Raw genomic sequence first — 21,497 nt, 5'->3', positions numbered from 1 at the left:
ATTCATTTATCTGTTTTCAAAACCAACACATAAATAAAAAAATTGTCATTTACAATGCCAATAGCTCTAACTTTTGCAAAGTCGAGACCGTTGCATTGTAAACGCTTGTTATTCTAGTGCAAAGCTTTTGATTCTTGTTTGCGGTTTCGGCAGTGGTTGATCTGTAGTTTTGCGTTGTTGCATTTATTTGGTAAGACATTTTTTTGCTGTTGTGTTTACTCCAAATGAGTATTATTGTCATGAGCTAATGAATTTTTTGTAAGTGGTGTCATAATAGCAGCATATTTAGTTAGTGTTTTGAGCATGAAATTCTTTGCGATGTGTTTTGCGTTGTCTTATGTGTAATTTTCTTTTCTTTTCCTTTTTTAGTGGGATATTGTTGGTCCTTACTGTGTCTGTGCAGAGTAGGTGGTGGTGAGTCTAGCTGCTTCTGGCAAGTGAGTAGTATAGTTTTGGAGTATATAGGTCTTTGTGTTAAACTCACATTTTGTTTATTACTTATTTTATAAAGTGCTTGTTGTTGTTGACTTGTTTGACAAGCTACCTTTATTAGTAAGGATTAACGCTAGCCACAGAATTACTGCTCAGCATGTGGTTAGTATGCTTTTTGAATCTTCCTCTGACCATGATTATGAGACTGACAGTGCATCTTAGGGAGAGGAGGGAGTGCAAGATTCTGGCAGTGAGTTTTCTGTCCATGAGGAATCATCTGATGATGAGGCTACTCTCAGTGCGGATGAAGCTACTCTCAGTGGGATCCCATCAATATTATACAAACAAGACGCTGATTTTTGTAGCAACATCATGGCACCAGTCTTCCAGGAAATGAGAGAAACAGAAACATGCCCAAAAACCTGAAGAGGCTCAATAATAAGCCCGATTTACAAAAAGGGTGAAAGGAATAACCCAAGCAGCTAACGACTAATAGCGCTAGTTGACATAGAGGCAAAGTATTATGCAGCCCTCGTTCTGGAGGATTTAACATCTTGGGCAAATAAAAACCACATCATCCCAGCATCCCAGACTGGATTCCGCAGAGGTCAGGGCACAACGACCAACATCATGGCGCTAACCCTTTTGACAGATGCGGCAAAATCCATCAAGAGCCCACTATACCTATGTTTCATTGACTATAGCGCCGCATCTGACCATGTAGACCGGAGTAAACTCTGGCAGAAGCTGGAAAGATGGGGGATACCAAGCCCAATCCTACAGCAGTTGATCATGCTACATACCAACACCTGGGTTAGGATCAAATTGGGCTCCGGAACTTACATCTCAAGGCAAATCAGTACCACCAAAGGCTTGAAACAAGGATGTGTCCTAGCCCCAATGCTGTTCTACCTCCTTCTGGCCGACCTCCCGGGGGAACTAGAGAAAATTAAATCCCATGCCCCGCGACTAGGCGACATCACACTCTCAAACCTCCTATACGCCGATGATCTGGTCCTTATCAGCCGGTCTCCTATCGGTCTCCAAAACCTTCTGGATACAACCAGCATATTCTCCATAAACAACTCACTAACCATCAACTTAAACAAAACAAAAGTTATATCAATGAACTACAACAAAAAAGGAAACTTACTTGGTTCCTGGACGGTCAGAGGCTAGAACAGGTAGCAACCTAGAAATACTTAGGCGTCTTTATAGACAGCAGAGGCTCTTTCAAGCCCCAACTAGAGGCCATCCGCCGGAAGGCAATCAAACCCCTGAAGAAAGTTCTTCCAGACCGGTCATTCGGCCCCCTTTTGCAGGTGATAAGAGCACGACTGCAACCTATGCTTACGTACGGCAGCAAATCACTACAAGGAAAAGATGCCACGTTATTAGACAACACCATCAGTCACGCATACAGGGCAATATTCCAACTACCCACATACACATACACTTCGCCTGCTCAAATTCGTCTTGAATTCGGGCTCCTGAAACAAACAGTGGAGAGGAGGGGGGCATACATTAAAACGTGGCAGAAAATCAGCCAACCACGGATCCCTAAACCCCCATCTCTGGAGTGAAATATCCACCAGAGGTAACTCACCCACAAAGAAATACCTTCAAGATTCATTAGAGATCCTAGATCTAACAAACCTCTGGGAGTCGTCAACAGATCTTAACACCTTCAAAAAAGTGGTAACGAAAGTAACCAAGTTGATCTCATCTATGGAGGATAAAGCCACGTTGACAAAGAGGGCCCACGGATGGGCCGTGTTGAAAGACTACAGTGCCCTGAAACCACAAGAATATCTAAAAATGGGCCTCACACAGTCAACTAAAAACAAGTTCTTAAACATGCGCCTTGGCATTATACCTATACTACCGCACTTGGCACCTTAGAAAAGGGGAAGCTCAGCAAGCTGCTGCCGACTCTGCCTATCAGGAAAAGAGGATCTTATCCCTATAATCTTCATCTGTTCAAAACGAATGAACTTAAGACGATCCCTACTCCGGGCCCTATGGAACCAGAAGGGCTTAACAAGTTGCAGGCAGGCTGTGATGCTGTGTTTTAACCCTGAGGAGACTCAGTTAAACTGTAGACTAACTAAATTCTTTGGCATAGTGGCCAGAAGGCTTACGATCCACACACTTGGCTCACACTAAGCACCAGCGAACTCAATGCTGAGCCAAGCCCCCTGGAGCACCTTGTTTCCAAAACCCCTATTGTTTCGAACAAAACTCATGGTGACTTTTCTATGATATCAACAGGCAGCCCCACCTGCTTTTTATATCTTAACTGTAATCATGATTGATTGTTATATATTTGTATGTTTTATATTTTGAGTTTTTATTAACTGTACAATAAATCTTACTTACTCTCAGTGTGGATGAAGTGCCTGTTTTAGAGGAGGACACTGATGTGTCGATGATGCAGCAAGAGGCATCTGGATTGCAGTCTGGGACTGCAAGTCTTCCTACTGGAAGTGCTGGACTCTGGGTTAAGCCAATTTTGCCTGCCTTTAGTGGTGATGTAGGGTTTAGAGCAGATTGTGAATTTATTTTGCCTATACAGTTTTCTCAGTTGTTTATGGATGATGTATTTATGGCTGAGATTGTTGAGCAGACTAATTTGTATGCTGAAAAGTATTTCAGGGACAACAGTGCCTACTCCACAATTTCACTACTGACCCCCCTGGTTGTTCGTCCACTTTAGGAGTTTCAGCGAAAATTGTGTGGGAACTTGCTAGAGGACTGTTTAAAAAAGGTCAACATTTGCACCTTGATAACTTTTACACTGCTGTGCAATTGTTTAAGGAATTGTTCAAAGTGAACACTCTTGCTTGTGGCACAATCCGCTCTAACAATAAAGGTTACCCAAAAGAGCTTTTTTGCAAAAAGCTTCAGCGGGGACAGTGCTGTGCCTTACCTAGTGAAGAAACACTAGCTGTGAAATTTGTGGACAGGAGGGATGTGTATATGCTGACTAACATCCATGATGACAGTAATTCACCTGTGACTGTTTGGGGACAGGTTGCTGAAGTGCGCAAACCTGTGTGCATTGTAGACTATAATAAGCATATGGGTGGTGTCAAAGAGTAGATCAGAGGTTGGACCCTTACACTGTTGTTCGTAAGGCTTACATTTGGTAAAAGAAGTTAGCCATCCATCTGTTCAATTTAGCAACTTGTAATGCTTTTGTTGTGTTCAAGGAGTAATCTCAAGTGTCAAAGATGCCTTTTTTTCAGTTTCAGGAGTTAGCAATACAGCTGATGGTTTGCAGGCTTAGTGAGTACCACTCACAGAGGGGATTCTCTTTTCCAACGAGAAGGCTGCTGTCGTCATTATATGCAGATAGCAGTCTTCTATTTGCCAAAAACCTTACATCCAACGTGCTGCCTATCATCAGGAAAATCATACATTTTGGTAGTTTCTCAATGATAATGATCAACAGGGGAAAGTCTCAGATACTCCCTCTAACTCTAGTCACAAAGCAATCAGTCGAAAAGATGAGTAACAACTCGGTGAAGTATTTCATGATTTACATTTGCAAGGATTATACACAAGAAAATTGTATTAAAAGACAATAGTGGTTCTACATAGGGAACCTAACGAACCAGGTTAACAGATGGATGAACCTGCCTCACTTGATGGGGTATGTTAGACACTATTAAAAGTGTACAGCAGATGTTTATATATCTATTGACTAACATCCAAAAACTACAGGACAGGGCCTTTTTCACGAGGCTAAAGTCCCTGCTTCCCAGACTGATTTGGGCTTGGAAGCAACACAGACTATGCTGAGTCATCTTAATGTTGCCACATGATAAGGGAGGGTTTACGAACCTTCACTATAAAGGCTACTGCTATGTGGCCCAGTCACACTTTGTTGTGTACTGGCACTCTCCAGCATATCACATGTCCTGTTGGGTGATTGAGAGGGATCAGGCTGGGTCAGAGTGTAGTTATATTTGAGAGCTTTGTCGCTTTTGAACAATGCCTTACTTCCCCAACAGAAGATGTTGCTGTGGTAGAGGTGCTGAGCTACAGAGGTGACTCTGCTGGGACTCTTTTTTTAAGGAAGGTCCATTTACATCTCTAGATCTCCTAGAAGGGATCCAGAGCGCCACGGCATTAGGCATTAGGCACGCTACTTTAGAATGTGACAGGCGAAAGGAGCTGGTTTTCCAACGTTTACAGGGGAACTACCTGGATCTGAGCCACGGACCCAGATGATACACTCTCTGAGCATCAAGGGCTGGGTTTATAATGATATGCCTTCTTCAAGGAAGCCAGTGTGGATATGGCAAATTCTTCACGCTGGTGATGGTAGACTGATTTATGCCTTGCATTTAAGGAAAATACTTTTACGCACGGACAAAATCTATGTCCACGAATTAGACACATTATTTGGTACATTTCTGAGTTGTAAGCCATGTTTACTGTACAGCAGTGCTGCAGCGCGGAATAGGCTGCCAATGCCATGGCTGCTCATAGATACGAGCCAACTTCTATTTAGAATGGCGCACGATTGGGCATTTGAACTCAAACTCTTTTGATTTCCCTTGTCGCCTCTTGCTCCCTGCTTCTGCCGTCCCCTTTGTCTATCGCCCGAAAGGGGGGGAGAGATTATCTGCCCTCCATCTAGGGTTGGCTGTGCTTCACAGTCGGCGGTAGGTTCTGGAAGGCGGTAGCAGAAGTCACACAAATGCCTTTTGATCTTTCAAAACTGAGACCACTCCTGAGGCGGAAAGCCGGGAGCTTTGCTTCGTGATTTTAACTTCTTTTAAAACTGTAATATTGTGTTTCTAATCTTGCACTGACCTCTTGGCATTCATTAAAATCACCAACAAGCAGCTGTTTGAGCGCTGCTCCAGCCAAAAACGCTCGTATTCTTGGCGCCATCACCCTGCTGAGGGAAGCCACGAGACACGCCCCCCTCGGTCGGCCACGCCCCCCACAGGTACTAATAGGACGCGCTGACCACTAGCACGCACTATTTCAAAACTGAGACCACTCCTGAGGCGGAAAGCCGGGAGCTTTGCTTCGTGATTTTAACTTCTTTTAAAACTGTAATATTGTGTTTCTAATCTTGCACTGACCTCTTGGCATTCATTAAAATCACCAACAAGCAGCTGTTTGAGCGCTGCTCCAGCCAAAAACGCTCGTATTCTTGGCGCCATCACCCTGCTGAGGGAAGCCACGAGACACGCCCCCCTCGGTCGGCCACGCCCCCCACAGGTACTAATAGGACGCGCTGACCACTAGCACACACTATTTCAAAACTGAGACCACTCCTGAGGCGGAAAGCCGGGAGCTTTGCTTCGTGATTTTAACTTCTTTTAAAACTGTAATATTGTTTTTCCGTCTCTTTGTTCTTTATGCATGACCTTTGAATGTTACATAACATGTGAATTACGTTTTATGAGTGCATTGGGTAACCCCGTAATTTCTGTAAGTTGGTAGTTTATGCTACTAATTGTTGAGTGGTTCCAAGGGCTTTCCACTCACCCAGTTGCACCACACATAAGGTAGCAAATTAGTTTCCAGTGCGTCGACATTAGGCTGTGCACCCAGTTGCTTCTCTGACAAAAAGCCTTTCAGTTTCTGTTTACATTTAACAACTTAATTTTTTTACAAGTCTGTTGCATGTGTTACTTTATTCAAGCGCATTTACTCCAACACGAATGCTATCTGTTGTGTATCATGTCACAAATAAAGACACATTTTGAGTCCAAATAATGCAATTAGAGATCAGGTGCCGCATTACACGTGACAAATACGAGTTATAAACTAACATATAGTTAACTGTGGATTGTGTTTGCATAACACACATCTTAGAATTTCCCCCTTATGAAACACACTGGACGCTTGTGACTCACACCCATCTCTCGGCGCGCCTTGTGCCTGGGGTGTGTGTTGCAGTTTTATCACATAGTCTGGCCCACCGCAGGATGCATGCTACAGTCACCAATTACCATAAGGAGAGCCATAGGCCGGAAACGGCAGAGGTACAGTCACTAAGCCTTTGGCTTTAAGGTGCACACCCTCTAATAGAAGACAAGAAATAACTCCCCTTGCAATCGCCCCGCAGACAACGATTGTGGGGGCAAAGATCGATACTCGGGTCTGGCGCAGAGAGGCAAATACCACACTCGGTCCCACAAGCATGCTGTTAAGGGTACTTCCTCAATAGGGCAAAACAAGTAATAATCATAAATGTGTAAGCGAAAAAAAATGCTCAAGGCTACACTTCCACCTATCCACTGTCACACATTGCACTTTTTTCTGAGTTGCAAGTTTGCACTACCGTGGGGAACAACGGCGGAACAACTGCAACTCTGTTTTTTTTCTGATCTTTACTGTTTTGCGATATTTACTTCCCAAATAATGCCCACGCTAATTCTTCGACACAATACAATGGAACTAACCCGCGGTCAACTTTCTGCAACAAACTACCCCACCACATCCACCACATCCCCCACCACATCCACCACATCAACCACCACATCAACCACCACCACATCCACCACCACCACCACCACATCCACCACCACCACCACATCCACCACCACCACACCCACCACCACTTCCACCACCACCACATCCACCACCACATCCACATCCACTACCACCACATCCACTACAGCCACCACCACCACATCCACCACATCCACCACCACTTCCACCACCACATCCACCACCACATCCACCACCACCACATCCATCACATCCACCACCACCACATCCACCACCACCAGATCCACCATCACCACATCCACCATCACCACCACATCCACCACCACCACCACCACCACATCCACCACACCCACATCCACCACCACCACATCTACCACCACCACATCCACCACCACCACATCCACCACCACCACTACATCCACCACCACCACCACCAGCAAATCCACCACCACCACCACATCCACCAGATCCACAACCACCACATCCACCACATAAATGTGTGTGTGTGTTGCTGTGTGTGTGTGTGGGTGCAACTGCAATAGGTCTCGCATTTGCGAGAGATTAAGCTTTTGGCATTGTAAATGACAATGCAATTCATTTATCTGTTTTCAAAACCAACACATAAATAAAAAAATTGTCATTTACAATGCCAATAGCTCTAGCTTTTGCAAAGGCGAGACCGTTGCATTGTAAACGCTTGTTATTCTAGTGCAAAGCTTTTGATTCTTGTTTGCGGTTTTGGCAGTGGTTGATCTGTAGTTTTGCGTTGTTGCATTTATTTGGTAAGACATTTTTTTGCTGTTGTGTTTACTCCAAATGAGTATTATTGTCATGAGCTAATGAATTTTTTGTAAGTGGTGTCATAATAGCAGCATATTTAGTTAGTGTTTTGAGCATGAAATTCTTTGCGATGTGTTTTGCGTTGTCTTATGTGTAATTTTCTTTTCTTTTCCTTTTTTAGTGGGATATTGTTGGTCCTTACTGTGTCTGTGCAGAGTAGGTGGTGGTGAGTCTAGCTGCTTCTGGCAAGTGAGTAGTATAGTTTTGGAGTATATAGGTCTTTGTGTTAAACCCACATTTTGTTTATTACTTATTTTATAAAGTGCTTGTTGTTGTTGACTTGTTTGACAAGCTACCTTTATTAGTAAGGATTAACGCTAGCCACAGAATTACTGCTCAGCAGGTGGTTAGTATGCTTTTTGAATCTTCCTCTGACCATGATTATGAGACTGACAGTGCATCTTAGGGAGAGGAGGGAGTGCAAGATTCTGGCAGTGAGTTTTCTGTCCATGAGGAATCATCTGATGATAAGGCTACTCTCAGTGCGGATGAAGCTACTCTCAGTGGGATCCCATCAATATTATACAAACAAGACGCTGATTTTTGGAGCAACATCATGGCACCAGTCTTCCAGGAAATGAGAGAAACAGAAACATGCCCAAAAACCTGAAGAGGCTCAATAATAAGCCCGATTTACAAAAAGGGTGAAAGGAATAACCCAAGCAGCTAACGACTAATAGCGCTAGTTGACATAGAGGCAAAGTATTATGCAGCCCTCGTTCTGGAGGATTTAACATCTTGGGCAAATAAAAACCACATCATCCCAGCATCCCAGAATGGATTCCGCAGAGGTCAGGGCACAACGACCAACATCATGGCGCTAACCCTTTTGACAGATGCGGCAAAATCCATCAAGAGCCCACTATACCTATGTTTCATTGACTATAGCGCCGCATCTGACCATGTAGACCGGAGTAAACTCTGGCAGAAGCTGGAAAGATGGGGGATACCAAGCCCAATCCTACAGCAGTTGATTATGCTACATACCAACACCTGGGTTAGGATCAAATTGGGCTCCGGAACTCACATCTCAAGGCAAATCAGTACCACCAAAGGCTTGAAACAAGGATGTGTCCTAGCCCCAATGCTGTTCTACCTCCTTCTGGCCGACCTCCCGGGGGAACTAGAGAAAATTAAATCCCATGCCCCGCGACTAGGCGACATCACACTCTCAAACCTCCTATACGCCGATGATCTGGTCCTTATCAGCCGGTCTCCTATCGGTCTCCAAAACCTTCTGGATACAACCAGCATATTCTCCATAAACAACTCACTAACCATCAACTTAAACAAAACAAAAGTTATATCAATGAACTACAACAAAAAAGGAAACTTACTTGGTTCCTGGACGGTCAGAGGCTAGAACAGGTAGCAACCTAGAAATACCTAGGCGTCTTTATAGACAGCAGAGGCTCTTTCAAGCCCCAACTAGAGGCCATCCGCCGGAAGGCAATCAAACCCCTGAAGAAAGTTCTTCCAGACCGGTCATTCGGCCCCCTTTTGCAGGTGATAAAAGCACGACTGCAACCTATGCTTACGTACGGCAGCAAATCACTACAAGGAAAAGATGCCACGTTATTAGACAACACCATCAGTCACGCATACAGGGCAATATTCCAACTACCCACATACACATACACTTCGCCTGCTCAAATTCGTCTTGAATTCGGGCTCCTGAAACAAACAGTGGAGAGGAGGGGGGCATACATTAAAACGTGGCAGAAAATCAGCCAACCACGGATCCCTAAACCCCCATCTCTGGAGTGAAATATCCACCAGAGGTAACTCACCCACAAAGAAATACCTTCAAGATTCATTAGAGATCCTAGATCTAACAAACCTCTGGGAGTCGTCAACAGATCTTAACACCTTCAAAAAAGTGGTAACGAAAGTAACCAAGTTGATCTCATCTATGGAGGATAAAGCCACGTTGACAAAGAGGGCCCACGGATGGGCCGTGTTGAAAGACTACAGTGCCCTGAAACCACAAGAATATCAAAAAATGGGCCTCACACAGTCAACTAAAAACAAGTTCTTAAACATGCGCCTTGGCATTATACCTATACTACCGCACTTGGCACCTTAGAAAAGGGGAAGCTCAGCAAGCTGCTGCCGACTCTGCCTATCAGGAAAAGAGGATCTTATCCCTATAATCTTCATCTGTTCAAAACGAATGAACTTAAGACGATCCCTACTCCGGGCCCTATGGAACCAGAAGGGCATAACAAGTTGCAGGCAGGCTGTGATGCTGTGTTTTAACCCTGAGGAGACTCAGTTAAACTGTAGACTAACTAAATTCTTTGGCATAGTGGCCAGAAGGCTTACGATCCACACACTTGGCTCACACTAAGCACCAGCGAACTCAATGCTGAGCCAAGCCCCCTGGAGCACCTTGTTTCCAAAACCCCTATTGTTTCGAACAAAACTCATGGTGACTTTTCTATGATATCAACAGGCAGCCCCACCTGCTTTTTATATCTTAACTGTAATCATGATTGATTTTTATATATTTGTATGTTTTATATTTTGAGTTTTTATTAACTGTACAATAAATCTTACTTACTCTCAGTGTGGATGAAGTGCCTGTTTTAGAGGAGGACACTGATGTGTCGATGATGCAGCAAGAGGCATCTGGATTGCAGTCTGGGACTGCAAGTCTTCCTACTGGAAGTGCTGGACTCTGGGTTAAGCCAATTTTGCCTGCCTTTAGTGGTGATGTAGGGTTTAGAGCAGATTGTGAATTTATTTTGCCTATACAGTTTTCTCAGTTGTTTATGGATGATGTATTTATGGCTGAGATTGTTGAGCAGACTAATTTGTATGCTGAAAAGTATTTCAGGGACAACAGTGCCTACTCCACAATTTCACTACTGACCCCCCTGGTTGTTCGTCCACTTTAGGAGTTTCAGCGAAAATTGTGTGGGAACTTGCTAGAGGACTGTTTAAAAAAGGTCAACATTTGCACCTTGATAACTTTTACACTGCTGTGCAATTGTTTAAGGAATTGTTCAAAGTGAACACTCTTGCTTGTGGCACAATCCGCTCTAACAATAAAGGTTACCCAAAAGAGCTTTTTTGCAAAAAGCTTCAGCGGGGACAGTGCTGTGCCTTACCTAGTGAAGAAACACTAGCTGTGAAATTTGTGGACAGGAGGGATGTGTATATGCTGACTAACATCCATGATGACAGTAATTCACCTGTGACTGTTTGGGGACAGGTTGCTGAAGTGCGCAAACCTGTGTGCATTGTAGACTATAATAAGCATATGGGTGGTGTCAAAGAGTAGATCAGAGGTTGGACCCTTACACTGTTGTTCGTAAGGCTTACATTTGGTAAAAGAAGTTAGCCATCCATCTGTTCAATTTAGCAACTTGTAATGCCTTTGTTGTGTTCAAGGAGTAATCTCAAGTGTCAAAGATGCCTTTTTTTCAGTTTCAGGAGTTAGCAATACAGCTGATGGTTTGCAGGCTTAGTGAGTACCACTCACAGAGGGGATTCTCTTTTCCAACGAGAAGGCTGCTGTCGTCATTATATGCAGATAGCAGTCTTCTATTTGCCAAAAACCTTACATCCAACGTGCTGCCTATCATCAGGAAAATCATACATTTTGGTAGTTTCTCAATGATAATGATCAACAGGGGAAAGTCTCAGATACTCCCTCTAACTCTAGTCACAAAGCAATCAGTCGAAAAGATGAGTAACAACTCGGTGAAGTATTTCATGATTTACATTTGCAAGGATTATACACAAGAAAATTGTATTAAAAGACAATAGTGGTTCTACATAGGGAACCTAACGAACCAGGTTAACAGATGGATGAACCTGCCTCACTTGATGGGGTATGTTAGACACTATTAAAAAGGTACAGCAGATGTTTATATATCTATTGACTAACATCCAAAAACTACAGGACAGGGCCTTTTTCACGAGGCTAAAGTCCCTGCTTCCCAGACTGATTTGGGCTTGGAAGCAACACAGACTATGCTGAGTCATCTTAATGTTGCCACATGATAAGGGAGGGTTTACGAACCTTCACTATAAAGGCTACTGCTATGTGGCCCAGTCACACTTTGTTGTGTACTGGCACTCTCCAGCATATCACATGTCCTGTTGGGTGATTGAGAGGGATCAGGCTGGGTCAGAGTGTAGTTATATTTGAGAGCTTTGTCGCTTTTGAACAATGCCTTACTTCCCCAACAGAAGATGTTGCTGTGGTAGAGGTGCTGAGCTACAGAGGTGACTCTGCTGGGACTCTTTTTTTAAGGAAGGTCCATTTACATCTCTAGATCTCCTAGAAGGGATCCAGAGCGCCACGGCATTAGGCACGCTACTTTAGAATGTGACAGGCGAAAGGAGCTGGTTTTCCAACGTTTACAGGGGAACTGCCTGGATCTGAGCCACGGACCCAGATGATACACTCTCTGAGCATCAAGGGCTGGGTTTATAATGATATGCCTTCTTCAAGGAAGCCAGTGTGGATATGGCAAATTCTTCACGCTGGTGATGGTAGACTGATTTATGCCTTGCATTTAAGGAAAATACTTTTACGCACGGACAAAATCTATGTCCACGAATTAGACACATTATTTGGTACATTTCTGAGTTGTAAGCCATGTTTACTGTACAGCAGTGCTGCAGCGCGGAATAGGCTGCCAATGCCATGGCTGCTCATAGATACGAGCCAACTTCTATTTAGAATGGCGCACGATTGGGCATTTGAACTCAAACTCTTTTGATTTCCCTTGTCGCCTCTTGCTCCCTGCTTCTGCCGTCCCCTTTGTCTATCGCCCGCAAGGGGGGGAGAGATTATCTGCCCTCCATCTAGGGTTGGCTGTGCTTCACAGTCGGCGGTAGGTTCTGGAAGGCGGTAGCAGAAGTCACACAAATGCCTTTTGATCTTTCAAAACTGAGACCACTCCTGAGGCGGAAAGCCGGGAGCTTTGCTTCGTGATTTTAACTTCTTTTAAAACTGTAATATTGTGTTTCTAATCTTGCACTGACCTCTTGGCATTCATTAAAATCACCAACAAGCAGCTGTTTGAGCGCTGCTCCAGCCAAAAACGCTCGTATTCTTGGCGCCATCACCCTGCTGAGGGAAGCCACGAGACACGCCCCCCTCGGTCGGCCACGCCCCCCACAGGTACTAATAGGACGCGCTGACCACTAGCACGCACTATTTCAAAACTGAGACCACTCCTGAGGCGGAAAGCCGGGAGCTTTGCTTCGTGATTTTAACTTCTTTTAAAACTGTAATATTGTGTTTCTAATCTTGCACTGACCTCTTGGCATTCATTAAAATCACCAACAAGCAGCTGTTTGAGCGCTGCTCCAGCCAAAAACGCTCGTATTCTTGGCGCCATCACCCTGCTGAGGGAAGCCACGAGACATGCCCCCCTCGGTCGGCCACGCCCCCCACAGGTACTAATAGGACGCGCTGACCACTAGCACGCACTATTTCAAAACTGAGACCACTCCTGAGGCGGAAAGCCAGGAGCTTTGCTTCGTGATTTTAACTTCTTTTAAAACTGTAATATTGTGTTTCTAATCTTGCACTGACCTCTTGGCATTCATTAAAATCACCAACAAGCAGCTGTTTGAGCGCTGCTCCAGCCAAAAACGCTCGTATTCTTGGCGCCATCACCCTGCTGAGGGAAGCCACGAGACACGCCCCCCTCGGTCGGCCACGCCCCCCACAGGTACTAATAGGACGCGCTGACCACTAGCACACACTATTTCAAAACTGAGACCACTCCTGAGGCGGAAAGCCGGGAGCTTTGCTTCGTGATTTTAACTTCTTTTAAAACTGTAATATTGTGTTTCTAATCTTGCACTGACCTCTTGGCATTCATTAAAATCACCAACAAGCAGCTGTTTGAGCGCTGCTCCAGCCAAAAACGCTCGTATTCTTGGCGCCATCACCCTGCTGAGGGAAGCCACGAGACACGCCCCCCTCGGTCGGCCACGCCCCCCACAGGTACTAATAGGACGCGCTGACCACTAGCACGCACTATTTCAAAACTGAGACCACTCCTGAGGCGGAAAGCCGGGAGCTTTGCTTCGTGATTTTAACTTCTTTTAAAACTGTAATATTGTGTTTCTAATCTTGCACTGACCTCTTGGCATTCATTAAAATCACCAACAAGCAGCTGTTTGAGCGCTGCTCCAGCCAAAAACGCTCGTATTCTTGGCGCCATCACCCTGCTGAGGGAAGCCACGAGACACGCCCCCCTCGGTCGGCCACGCCCCCCACAGGTACTAATAGGACGCGCTGACCACTAGCACGCACTATTTCAAAACTGAGACCACTCCTGAGGCGGAAAGCCGGGAGCTTTGCTTCGTGATTTTAACTTCTTTTAAAACTGTAATATTGTGTTTCTAATCTTGCACTGACCTCTTGGCATTCATTAAAATCACCAACAAGCAGCTGTTTGAGCGCTGCTCCAGCCAAAAACGCTCGTATTCTTGGCGCCATCACCGCCCCCCCTCGGTCGGCCACACCCCCTTACGCCCGTCGACCTCCTCTATAAATTATGAGTCCTTCCCGGAAGCGCAGCGGATGAGCGCAGCGGGCGCGACGAATGCGCGCCGAAGGCGCGCATAAGGCAAGCTCGTCTGCGCTCGTCCGTGCCAAGGACGGGCCAACGGCCACCCCCCATGCAGGCTCAACAGCACGGCCACCCTCTGACACGATGAGATTGACCTATTCTGCTGTCAACCTACTAAAACTGAGGCACACAGCCAACCAACCCCACGTACCACCGAACCTAGCCTATTCCAACCACAGCTTCGGCCCACTTCGCTGTCCCACATGCAATAAACCTAGTGCAAACTTATCCACTAACTGCCCTCTATTGATCCAAGCAGCGCTTATAAACGCCAGATCTCTCCCCAAACATAAATTAGAAATAGCCGACTTTATTGACGCACACAAACTGGACCTCCTGTTCATTACCGAGACTTGGGGAGATGATGCCTCGGGACCCGACTTTACAGAAGCCACCCCCACCAACTACAATGTATGCAGACTAGATAGGCCAAAAAAAAGAGGCGGTGGCATTGCCATAATTTATAAAGACCTCTTTAAACTTACTACGAAAACATTTACCTGCCCAGAATACGAGTCCATGATTTTTACACTCGGCCTCTCGGCTAAATCTTCTTTTAAGGGCTTGCTGATCTACCGCCCTCCGGGGTCAAGAGCAAAGTTTTTAGCAAATATAGGCAGTCTAATTGAAGCGGCTGCAGACACCCCGCATTTTACCCTACTAGGTGATTTCAATTTTCATCTAGAGACTCTGAACAACAATGATGCTTCACAACTTCTCACAGACCTTTCAGCCGCAGGCCTAAAACAACTAATAACCTCCCCCACGCACCAGGCAGGTCATACATTAGACGGTATTTTCACCAACAGTCCCCTTGTAAATGTTACTCAAATAATCCCACTCATCTGGACTGACCACTCAGCCATCTGCTTCACAGTTCAAACAAACCCTGTTAAACTAACCTCCACCTCACCACCTCCTTCATCTTACAGAGATTGGAAAAATATCAATCTAACCTTACTAGCCGAGATAATGCAGGATAACCATATTCCCAACGAGCAAGATCCTATCAAAGCATCCTCCAACTACCTGATAAACTTAGACATGGCATGCAATAAGCTAGCTCCGACTAAAAGTTCACACCGGAACAGGAAAACACCTTCAGCCCCATGGTTCACTGAAGCCCTACGCATGCAAAAACAACACTGTAGGAACCTTGAAAGGCACTGGCGCCGCAATTATAGTACGGTAGACAAACTGAACTACAAAAATGCCCTCTCTACCTATAAAAGACTGTTAACTACCGAGAAAAGTAACTATTTCACTACTCAAATCGATCAGGCAAAAAACTCAACAGGACAATTATTCCGGGTAGTTAATACTCTATCCAATCCCCCCACGCCTCGCATAGAAGGCACTGGCAGATGCCTTGGCCAGTTTCTTCAAGGAAAAAGTCAGCTCCATTTTTGATACTTTTTCCCATTCCGCCCCCCCTGCCACTCCACTGGCATTTCACATGGATATTCGGCCTACCTTATCATCTTTCACTCCTGTAGATCAAAATCTCATTCAACGCCTGGCAGCTAGTACCAAATCAGGATCCCCTCTTGATCCCTGCCCTCCCTCCGTTCTGAATCTCATCCCTGAAGCAATCTCCCCCGCACTGTCTACCATTTGCAATGCCATGTTCTCAACAGGCATATACCCTGCAGTTTGGAAAGAAGCCATAATTAAGCCACTACTGAAAAAACCTACTCTGGACCCTCTCCTCCCTGCAAGCTATAGACCCATCGCCTGCCTTCCATTCCCAGCTAAGATTTTCGAGAAGTCTATGAATATCCAACTCTCGAAATTCATTAACGACAACAACTTGCTGGATGACACCCAGTTTGGTTTTAGACAAGGACATGGGACGGAAACAGCTCTTCTAAAAGCTGCAGACGAAATCAGAACAACCATGGACACAGGAGGGGCAGCTGTTCTGATACTCCTAGATCTCTCTGCCGCATTTGACACGGTCGATCATGTCACACTGATCGACCGTGTCTCTGCACTAGGCATAGGAGGCACAGCTAAAGATCTAATTGCCTCTTTCCTTGCCAATCGTCCGCAGACTGTCAGGGTAGGGAATTTCACTTCTCAGACCTTCTCTCTTCCCTGCGGTGTTCCTCAGGGCTCCTCGCTAAGTCCGACGCTTTTTAATATCTACGTATCGGACTTAGCGAGAGTAATAAAAACCTACGGAATAGCCCTTACCACGTACGCCGATGACACGCAACTAGTGCTATCGGTGCACAACAACGGAGCCAGTGTCGCATCCAACTTTCAGGAAGGAATGAAGGCGATAAGCTCCTGGATGTCATCAAATTGCCTCAAACTTAACTCCGATAAAACGGAGGTGATGACATTCGGGAGCTTGCAGCCAGCATGGTCCCCACAGTGGTGGCCACCTGAGTTGGGCTCCCCCCCCAACCAGTGGTAAAAGTCCGGAACCTAGGAGTCATCTTCGACAATAAGCTGACTTTTCACCATCATGCTAATGCTGTCGTATCTTCCGCCTTCTTTACCCTCAAAAAAATCAAAAAGCTTCTGCCATACCTACCTCAATCAGCCGGCAAAACCCTCATCAGCACACTAGTCTTTTCAAGAACAGACTACTGCAACTCACTCCTTCTGAATGCGCAGGAAGGGGTTCTCAACAAGTTGCAGACCGTGCAAAACGCGGCGGCTAGAACCTTACTTTCCATTCCTAAATTCACTCCCACTTCCCACCACATCAAAAGGCTCCACTGGCTTCCAATCAGGAGCAGAATCAAATTTAAGGCCCTATGTATAGCCTATAAAACCCTAAACCACTCAGGGCCCCAGTATCTAAAAGAAGCTCTTCGTCCAGTGGAGCAACGCAGGACGCTACGATCTTCCACAGCCCTATTGCTGAATGTACCTCGTACAAGAAAGGCCACCTGGGGAGATAGATGTTTCACCACAGCTACAGCTAAACTGTGGAACACTCTCCCACTCCATATCAAATCTGCCCCTACGCTTCTTAAATTTCGAAAAAGCCTTAAAATATGGCTTTTCTCTACCTCCTAACTCTTCCGTCTTCAGTAGTGAGTGCTTAGTTCTTCAGCGCCGAGACACCCGTACGGGTATTTGTTGCGCTTTAAAAATGGCAAAATAAATAAATAAATAAATAAAATCTATCGCTTCTGTGTTATTGATAGATTATGTAGCAGAAATTTCAGCCCTCCCAAAGACATTTGGCTGCGCTGCTGCTATTGGCTTAACACAGAAGAACCTTGGCATGGCTAAGAGGTCCATTGCCTTGATTAAAAGACTGGATACCTACGTTTTGCAACGACTCCACGGATACTCATCTCTGCAGCCCATTACAGAAAAGCCATGTGATATACAGGGCCTTAAAGAACTTACCTTGAGTATGCTGCTACGACGACAAACAACACTTGGAGATAACAGTCCGTGGGAAACATTAGGTGTGACATACTCCACAATAGGAGCAGGGAGCTTGTCTCTTGCAGAGACATCTGAATGCTTTGAGACTCTAGGCTATATGTTTTGGCGAACTATTTAGAACTGGGAATCAACCTTGAAATATGTGGACCCCACTACATTAGTACATGATATTGAGAAGTGTCAAACATGAACAATGTGCAATAAGTAATGAAAAAGTGTGGAAATAGACACTCAATGTGGTTTTTGTGTTTATGTTGGAAAGTTATAATGACTTTTAAAGAATCAACTGCCCTACGTGAGCACTGCTCAAGCCCATTTTATGATAAAGACTTTTGTATGCTTCAAACATTACTGGCTGTTTCTTAAAGCTCTTCGATAGATGGCTAACTGCATCATAGTATGCACTAGATAGACCTCTTTGCCCAAACGTTGTGAATCTGATGACTATTCCAATTGACAAATGTGTTGGGAAAGTTGAGTAGACATCTTCAGTTCATGCTCTTAGTATCTAGAACTCATTCCTTTTGACACTAGTAGGTGCATGTAAGTTTCACAAGATGTGGAACATTTATATGCTTGTGAAATGTATTTTCAGACCCGTCTGAGAAGGAGCTGTAGCACCTACAGCTTTGGCCAATGTGATATGCACACTGTTTTACTTTCTCTTGCATTGAATCCCAAATAATAACTGCACATGCCGTCAAGTGTTGTAGAAACCACAAACATGCTACATTCATGGAACTATATAATAGAGGTTTTATTAGCTTACCCTGATTTCAAGAGCTCGCCAGCCATTATTCTCTACCCGCTTGTACCAGCCGCTGAAGTCCTTCTCAGGAGTCTGTGCTCGGTTGTGGAGCTGTTTAGGTAGGGTCTGCTTGGAAGCTTGACTGGTGTAGTCCTTGGGACTATTAGCACACATATCGACAACCGTTCTATGAGTGAATATTTTATAATATATGTTTGGAGGGAACGTTATCTGCAGACAGAAAGAACGAGCTGTTAAACTGAAGCATCAGTGGGACTAAACTACAACGCATGCACACCCATTATTTATTAATTTAGAAAAATAAAAGAACTGACTGGCAGAATGCTTGAATTGGTTTTTGCTACTAGTAGTTATACTGGACTGCATTCCATGTTATTTTTTTGCTTACTGCACCATCTGTCTGAGACAAATCACATGCAAATCAGACATAGTCCTGCCCCAATGGGAACAATCCAGATAATAATCAAAATTTGTTATTTCAATTATGAGTTTCTTGCCGATACCAAAAGACCTCTGTAAGACAATCAGTCTTTGCACAAACCCTCAACTGCACACAGACCTGCTTTAAAGACCAATTCTGCCATCAACACCGTGCCTCTTTCGTTGAGTAGTCTGATTCAGATAGCAATGCCAGTGTCAGCTTAGAAGATATGAATAACTACTACTCCTTCAAATGTATCCTCACAAATAACTAGACTTCTTCAAAAAACAACCTCCCAGGGACGAACCCTCAGTTTTTTATGTGTGTAGTACTAAAACAGACACCCCACAAATCATGGATGGTATATTCTGCATCAATGAAAGACAAATTGTACCACAACTTCCACTGCACCAAGGCTCAACGAACTAAAATCAACAGTTAACATGGTCCTACCTTTTACAATAAAGCGATGCAATGAATATACAGTGTTAATGCATTGCTTTAGAATATCGAAATGTAATTGCTAATTCTTGGACCAAATACACTACACCTTCTTCTACAGTTGATACATTGGGGTCGAATTCTTAGAAAAACAAGGGTCTTATTTGCACAGTGTTTAATTAGGATGAAGAGAGATCTCAGATGGAGTGATTGTCACATCTTCTTAAGACCATGCTCCTCGGGAAGCATCTACCCCAAACTGTTTAATTTAATTACTCATGTCTACCATCGCAGTGAAGCTACTGCTCTCTGTTCTTCAGCTCCTAAGTGGGCCTATTTTACACACACTCTCATCTCTCACTCCATTAGACTACTGCCTCGCTTTATAGTCTTCCCTTTGTCTTCAGAGATGTTATTTATCTTCTATTTCATTACAATTCCTTCCTTTATGTACTTCACTTTCAAACCTACTCATCTCTCCCTACTCATACTTAGCTTAACAATGTCTCTATAATGTAAACACAACATATGCTAGAGTCTGGTTTTATTGGTTGGCTTGAGTAACATGCGGAATGAAACTTTAATCTGTGATACCAAAGTAGGTACCCCAAACATTCACCACATGCTGTAACACAATGCGCTATTTTAATAGATACTTACTCCACCTAACCTGAAGCGAACATAAACCCCAGCAGCAGCATCTATAAGCTCAGCCTGCATGAACAAAAAACAATATTAAAAATAAAAACATTTAAACGTCTTGTCATTTAATAACATGGTTAAACCTTAGCCTCAGTAAAGCACATGGTATACATATTATCACATACACGAATTGAGTTCAGTGTGGGAGATTCAAGGAGAAGCAGGAAACAGAATGGTAGAATGAAGAAAGAACAAGCATTGGAAATGCAATAGGTCTCGCATTTGTTAGAGTTGGAGCTATTAGCATTGGAAATGGCAATGTTTTTTTACTTATGTGTATGTATGTGGTGTGTTGTGGACGTATGTAGGTTGGATTGGATTAGTTAGTTGTCTAATTGTGTGACATGGAATTTTGTGGTGTGGAGTGGATTTGTGAATTGGAATTATGTTGCATGATATGCAGTGGAATTATGTGGATAGTAATTATGTGGTATTGAGTGAACTGGAATTATGTGGAGTGGGATTGTGTTTTTTTGGAGTGTAATTATGTGGAATGGTATTTTGTGTTGTGGAGTAGTATGTAGTGGAGTTTAATGATGTTGTTTGCTGTTGAGGTCTGCTTTCCATAGCACACAAACGCAGACACTTGGTAGATGGTGGGAGTGAAGGGTGGGACTGCAATCTGTATTCACAAGACAGAGAAGTGTCTTTTAGGTGAGGGCAGCCTTTTGTTTCTTTTCCTGATCACTATCTGTGTCACTGTTGGCACCCAAGTGTGGAAAGCTCACACCTCTTTGAGCCTCTGTTATGGGAATTCCAGGCTGGAGACTACCCTCCTGAGAGGAGTATCACTCTGCAAAGAGGCCAAGTCTGCAGAACAGCCTGGGGAGACAACTGAAAAAGAAAAATAGAAAAAAGAAAAGTCATTGTTATTTACAATGCCACTAGCTTCTGTTTTTGTATACCGAACAGGTAGGTATTTGATTTACTTAAGTGATAGTGATCTCGAGTCCCACCTATATTTGTTGTGTTGGTCAAATATCGAAGCATTTGCACACTGCTTGGGGGTGGGGAGAGTGCTTTTGTCACATGAAGTTAATATTTAAAATTTTTGACAGCGCATCAAGAGAGCATAAATAAAAACAATATAGCATTTCCCCAGGCATTAAAGGATCGCGAGTTAGCACAAAATCATTCAAACCAAGCACACATTTCCAGAACACATATGGGATGGGGTGCAATGCATTAGGTTTCACATTTACGGAAGTCTGAGCTATTACAAGTTCAAATAACAAAGCCTTTTTCTGTCGTTCTAGTTTTTAAAACCAAAATAAAAAGCATTGTCATTTTCAATGTCAATAGCGTAAATTCCGTAAATGCTGAGACCTACTGCACTGCAGATGCTTGTTTAACATTTTGTAGTTTTGCAAGCATATTTGTTGTGTCCTTGTTC

General features: G+C 44.2%; 1 protein-coding gene across 2 annotated transcripts in view; it reads right to left on the bottom strand.

The window, feature by feature from the left end:
* C8H11orf65 (chromosome 8 C11orf65 homolog) overlaps positions 1–21,497 on the bottom strand; it is a 262,871-nt gene that overhangs the window by 194,867 nt on the left and 46,507 nt on the right. For both annotated transcript variants that reach the window (XM_086933476.1, XM_086933477.1), the window contains exons 3-4: positions 20,063–20,116; positions 18,541–18,750 (exon numbers count right to left, since the gene is read on the bottom strand). In XM_086933476.1, the coding sequence (XP_086789602.1) occupies positions 18,541–18,750; positions 20,063–20,116 (264 nt within the window). The remainder of the gene's footprint in view (positions 1–18,540; positions 18,751–20,062; positions 20,117–21,497) is intronic.

This window comes from Lissotriton vulgaris, chromosome 8 (assembly GCF_964263255.1).
Source record: "Lissotriton vulgaris chromosome 8, aLisVul1.2, whole genome shotgun sequence".
NCBI classification, from domain to species: Eukaryota; Metazoa; Chordata; class Amphibia; order Caudata; family Salamandridae; genus Lissotriton; species Lissotriton vulgaris.
This window is presented reverse-complemented; position numbering and strand designations above follow the sequence as displayed.